Source organism: Cryptotermes secundus, unplaced genomic scaffold, assembly GCF_002891405.2.
Source record: "Cryptotermes secundus unplaced genomic scaffold, Csec_1.0 scaffold2048, whole genome shotgun sequence".
Classification (NCBI taxonomy): domain Eukaryota; kingdom Metazoa; phylum Arthropoda; class Insecta; order Blattodea; family Kalotermitidae; genus Cryptotermes; species Cryptotermes secundus.
Window position 1 is genome coordinate 32,426 of NW_019720747.1, and position 4,360 is coordinate 36,785.

The window sequence follows — 4,360 nt, forward strand, 5'->3', positions numbered from 1 at the left end:
TTGTCATACAGACAGGCCTGTGTGAGCAGGGGCATTGTCAGGATGGAAAAACCAGTCACCCGACTGCCACAAATCTGGCCGCTGAGCTCCAAGTCACTCCCGACAGCTCCACAATTTCTTCAATGGCCCATTGTCGATCTTCCTTGATGATTTCACGAATTTTTTCAACATTTTCATGTGTTTGGGCCGTGGAAGGACGACCAGAACGAGGTTTGTCATCAATTGACATTTCACCATTTTTGAAACGGGAAAACCACTCAAACACTTGAGTTTTCCCCACAGCATCGTCCTTGTATGCCGTTTTAAACATTTTTAGAGTTTCTGTTCCACTTTTCCCGAGCAAAAAGCAGAATTTCACCGCTGCACGATGTTCACGAAAACCAGCCATTGCAAAAACGACAATCACACAAAACAGTCGTCACTATAAACTCTGCTGAAACTAGTCCTTACCTTCTGAAGCAACGGTAGTCAGCTTATCGACTCAGGAATGTTAGCTCTATGCGCTCATAGCGGCAAAACGCGGTACTACAAAAGCTCGGCCCACAAAAAAATTAGTTCGGTTTCTTTTGGGTACCCCATCATACAACACATTCTCACAGCTCAAGTTTGTAACCCAGTATAAAGGGCAGACCTGTGCTCACTCGTTTTTGATACTGGTAGTAGTCATCTCCAAAGAAGTGAAGAAGCATATTCTCTTCTATGAACACACGTTCATTAAAGAATTTCCAACTGGCGACTACATAAGCAACTATGCACACTAAGTTGACTAATATCAGCTGTTACAAAAAGAAAAAAACAGTACACAAAATTATTCCTGGATTAAAATAATACATAAGCTGGGTTTATATCATATGGAATACCATATCCTTAAGGTTTCAGTTGTATAGACATGTTATGCAAGGATGAGGGTTCCTCATGAAAAATGAAGATATCAAATTGAGAACAGGGACAAGGTAGAAGGACTGAGTGATGAAGGATATACAAAACAGCCAAGGAAAAGAGTGGACAGAGATAAAACAGAATCACTTATAAGAGGATAAAGAAGAATACAGAAGGCTCTGTCATATGACTATTCATCCTGGTGGAAATGTCAGTGAAATGCGATGAACACCCCGTATGACAAAAGATAAACAGAGGAGCAGTTACTGAGAGTAAGAGACTAATCAATAAAAAACAGCAACACATAGTTCACTGACGCCATGAACTTTCTAAATGAAGTCCACAGAGGAAATATGTAAATAACTACAGTGAAACTCAGTTCAGATTGTGATCTTTTGGGTTGACACTACGTAAACTTGTAAGCAGATATCAATGTTTTGGGTGAGCATGCAACCCTTATCTTCAGAGTTGATGAAGTGTGCAGGGTAGGCAATATTTCTTTTATTTGGTTACTTAATGATGCTGTCAGTACTGAGACTATGTAGTGTCAGCTGACAGGATGTGGTCATGGTATAATGAAGGTACAGTCCCAGCATTTGCCTGTAGAAACTGAGAAAAACCATAGATCTCATTTAGATACAATGGAAGGAAAGAGGACATGGAGGAAAGCCCAAGGCCAATAGGAAAATGGGCCTTTCCATGGACACAGTAGTTTTTCATCACAGGAGGAACACCCTGAGCATGGATGCTGCATTTTCCTCTAAAATATTCATGTCTGCCTACAAGACTACACAGTTTCACCACCTAAGAGACTACAATCTGGACAATCACTTGCAGTAAACCTCAACACCTATAGCAAAACCCATTTAATACATGTTGTAGGCTGTTTTTGTGCCTTATGAGGAATCAAGAGTTTAATCCCCAGCATGGGTAAGACTTTTTCTCTTTTCCACAATATCAAGATAGGCATCTGGGCCATCCAACCTGACATCTGATGGGTATTACAGGATGTTTCTCAAGGGACAAACTGCACCTCCAACCGACAATACTGGAATGATATGAAACAAATTAAGTTTGCTGACTTTTAGCATAAATCCAGAATAAAAAAAAATTTCATTGAAGGTTTTTAAAATAATTTCAAAACATGTGGAGAGCCACATATGATCTTCCTATGACATGCTTGCTTCTTTATGCTTTTGTGCCAAGCAAGCATACAAAAACAGGATAATTTTCCAGTTATATGCATACCTGAGTGCCTATAGACCAGTAGAACCAACCTACATAACTAGGATGTCTGCAGTAGTTATAAACTCCATGGGTCACTAACTGATGACCCTCCTCATGAACACTCTGAACAACGTGATTGAAATTTGTTTTGGCAGTGAACACTGCAAGTTTACGAAGGAACTCACCACCCACACAGAGCAGCATACCAATAAGGCTCACAGCGGTCGCTTCCTTCAAATCTGCAAGAAATTGTAAGACAAACCTTCAAAATATTTGTTAAGCAGCACTTACAAGTTCAGTAATACTGCACAGAGTACAGAACATCTATTAGCGAGTAAATCATCACAGGTAAAGTTTGATTTCTGGAAGAGATCTCTTTACCATCATATAGGGGCCACAGAGCATCCCAACCAATATAGGCTACTGGAGGCTCTTTCTGTGAGGGTACTGTACTCCACATGTGGTGCCAACCACTCACCTCCATCTAATAAAGGGGTGAAGAGCATGTGAACACCTCCAATTCACCTATATGCATCCATGGTGTGACACTAAGGCGTACAACTTTACTTAATCTTAACAGGCCATTTATTTTTGTTCAAACACCCCATATAAACTCCACAGGAAAAGTACCTGAAGTAGATACCTAAACCTTTCGATGTGACTAAAGCTGTACAAAATAAATTGAAGAGGTATTAACCCCTTGAGCATGACTTTATGTGGAGCCATTTAAATCCCTAAGTGTGTGCGATGCACCATCTGCGTCCGCTCAAACCCATGCATGCGTGTCGCATATGTTGCATCCAAACTTTTCACTAAGATTTCTTAACGCCTACGCTCTGATGTATGTACTTCCAGTGAGTGTATATGTGAGCTAATACTGACTTCTTTCATTCCTCGCTATCTGTTTGTGTGTGGTATTTTTTTTTTACTCGCTTTGCTTGGCACAAAGCATCTGGTGTCTGCTGCTTATGAAAGAAATGTTCCCACTCACATTCCGACTTGCTTTCAGAGAGATAATTTGTTAGCTAACATTCATTGAGTGCTTGTTATCTGTGTTTGTGTGTGTCTGTATTTTCTTTTTACTGGCTTGGCTTACTGGCGATAAAGCAGCGGTGTCTGATTTACGATGTTACGAACCTAGGGGTCGAAGTTGCCTGACGCCTGTGTCAACATTTATGAATTTGTTATTTCTTTTCTGCCTTGCAACACTCTCTTAGCAGAGCCCCATGGCATCTTGGTCACATAACTTGTCTGGCGGGACAGTTTCTTGCCCCTGACGCAAATAAAATCATGCTTTCAAAAGTGCGTTCCCACAACTTCGAATGAAATTATGGTATTCCTAGGTTTGCTTATGCTGATGGGAATTCAGAAACCAAACCTTAGAATGTATTTTAATAGGAAACAAGGGAAAAAGTGTGGTACGAAAAATTATTCAACCACTTAGTATCTGTTGTCTTATTTACGATGTTACGAACCTAGGGATTGAGGTTGCCTGGCGAGGTTGCCAGACGCCTATGTCAGCATTTATTTCCTTTCTGCCTTGGGACCGTCCCTTAGCTGAGCTGTTTAGTTCACCATGGCATCTTGCTCTCGTAACTTGTCTGAGGAACAAGTGCTTGATCTTTTGAACAAAAACTCTTCAGTAGATTCGGATACAACCTCTGTGGGTTCATGTGGATATACTCTCGATTCCTGTTCCGAAGAGGAAGAGGAAGAACTTCAATTTTCTCTGAATATTCCAAATAATACTTGGGAAGAGGTCGACAGTGCTAATCCTCCTCTACCTTTTGCGTGTGATTCAGTTGGAAAACAAATAGTGCCAGTTCAGTATGCAGATGATGCTCTGGCATCTGTTAAACAGAATAAACTTAGTGAATAACATCATAGCAAAGTCCCATGGACAGAATTTAGAAAAGCACAAAGGGCATCCTTCAGATACCGACATGGAAGGTATGAGATTGACGGGTCAGCATTTCATTCAAGAAAATCCCAAAACCAAAACTTACAAAGTTGGAAGAAGAAGGTGTGTGGTGTGTATAAAAAATGGAAAGAGAAAAGAAACCACATACAGGTGTAAAAACTGCCCAGGGACACCATCTCTCTGCCTCGACCCGTTTTGAGCAATACCACACCAAGGTCAACTACTAGACACTGGATATGGAGAGCTGGGAAAAAGAAATAGCTTGACAAAATGTAAGTACACATTTATAATAATGAACTGTAAACAATTGTAAATATAATATAATTTTTTGGA

At 40.4% G+C, this 4,360-nt stretch overlaps 1 protein-coding gene across 1 annotated transcript; it reads right to left on the minus strand.

The window, feature by feature from the left end:
• Positions 1-515: 515 nt before the first annotated feature.
• On the minus strand, positions 516-3,956 carry LOC111873445 (protein-S-isoprenylcysteine O-methyltransferase; the record flags this gene model as incomplete). The annotated part of the gene is made up of 4 exons (XM_023868176.2): positions 516-776; positions 2,128-2,345; positions 3,582-3,618; positions 3,891-3,956. Coding segments are annotated over 4 exons (504 nt in total), but the record flags the coding sequence as incomplete, so codon positions are not given.
• Between the last annotated feature and the right edge of the window lie 404 nt (positions 3,957-4,360).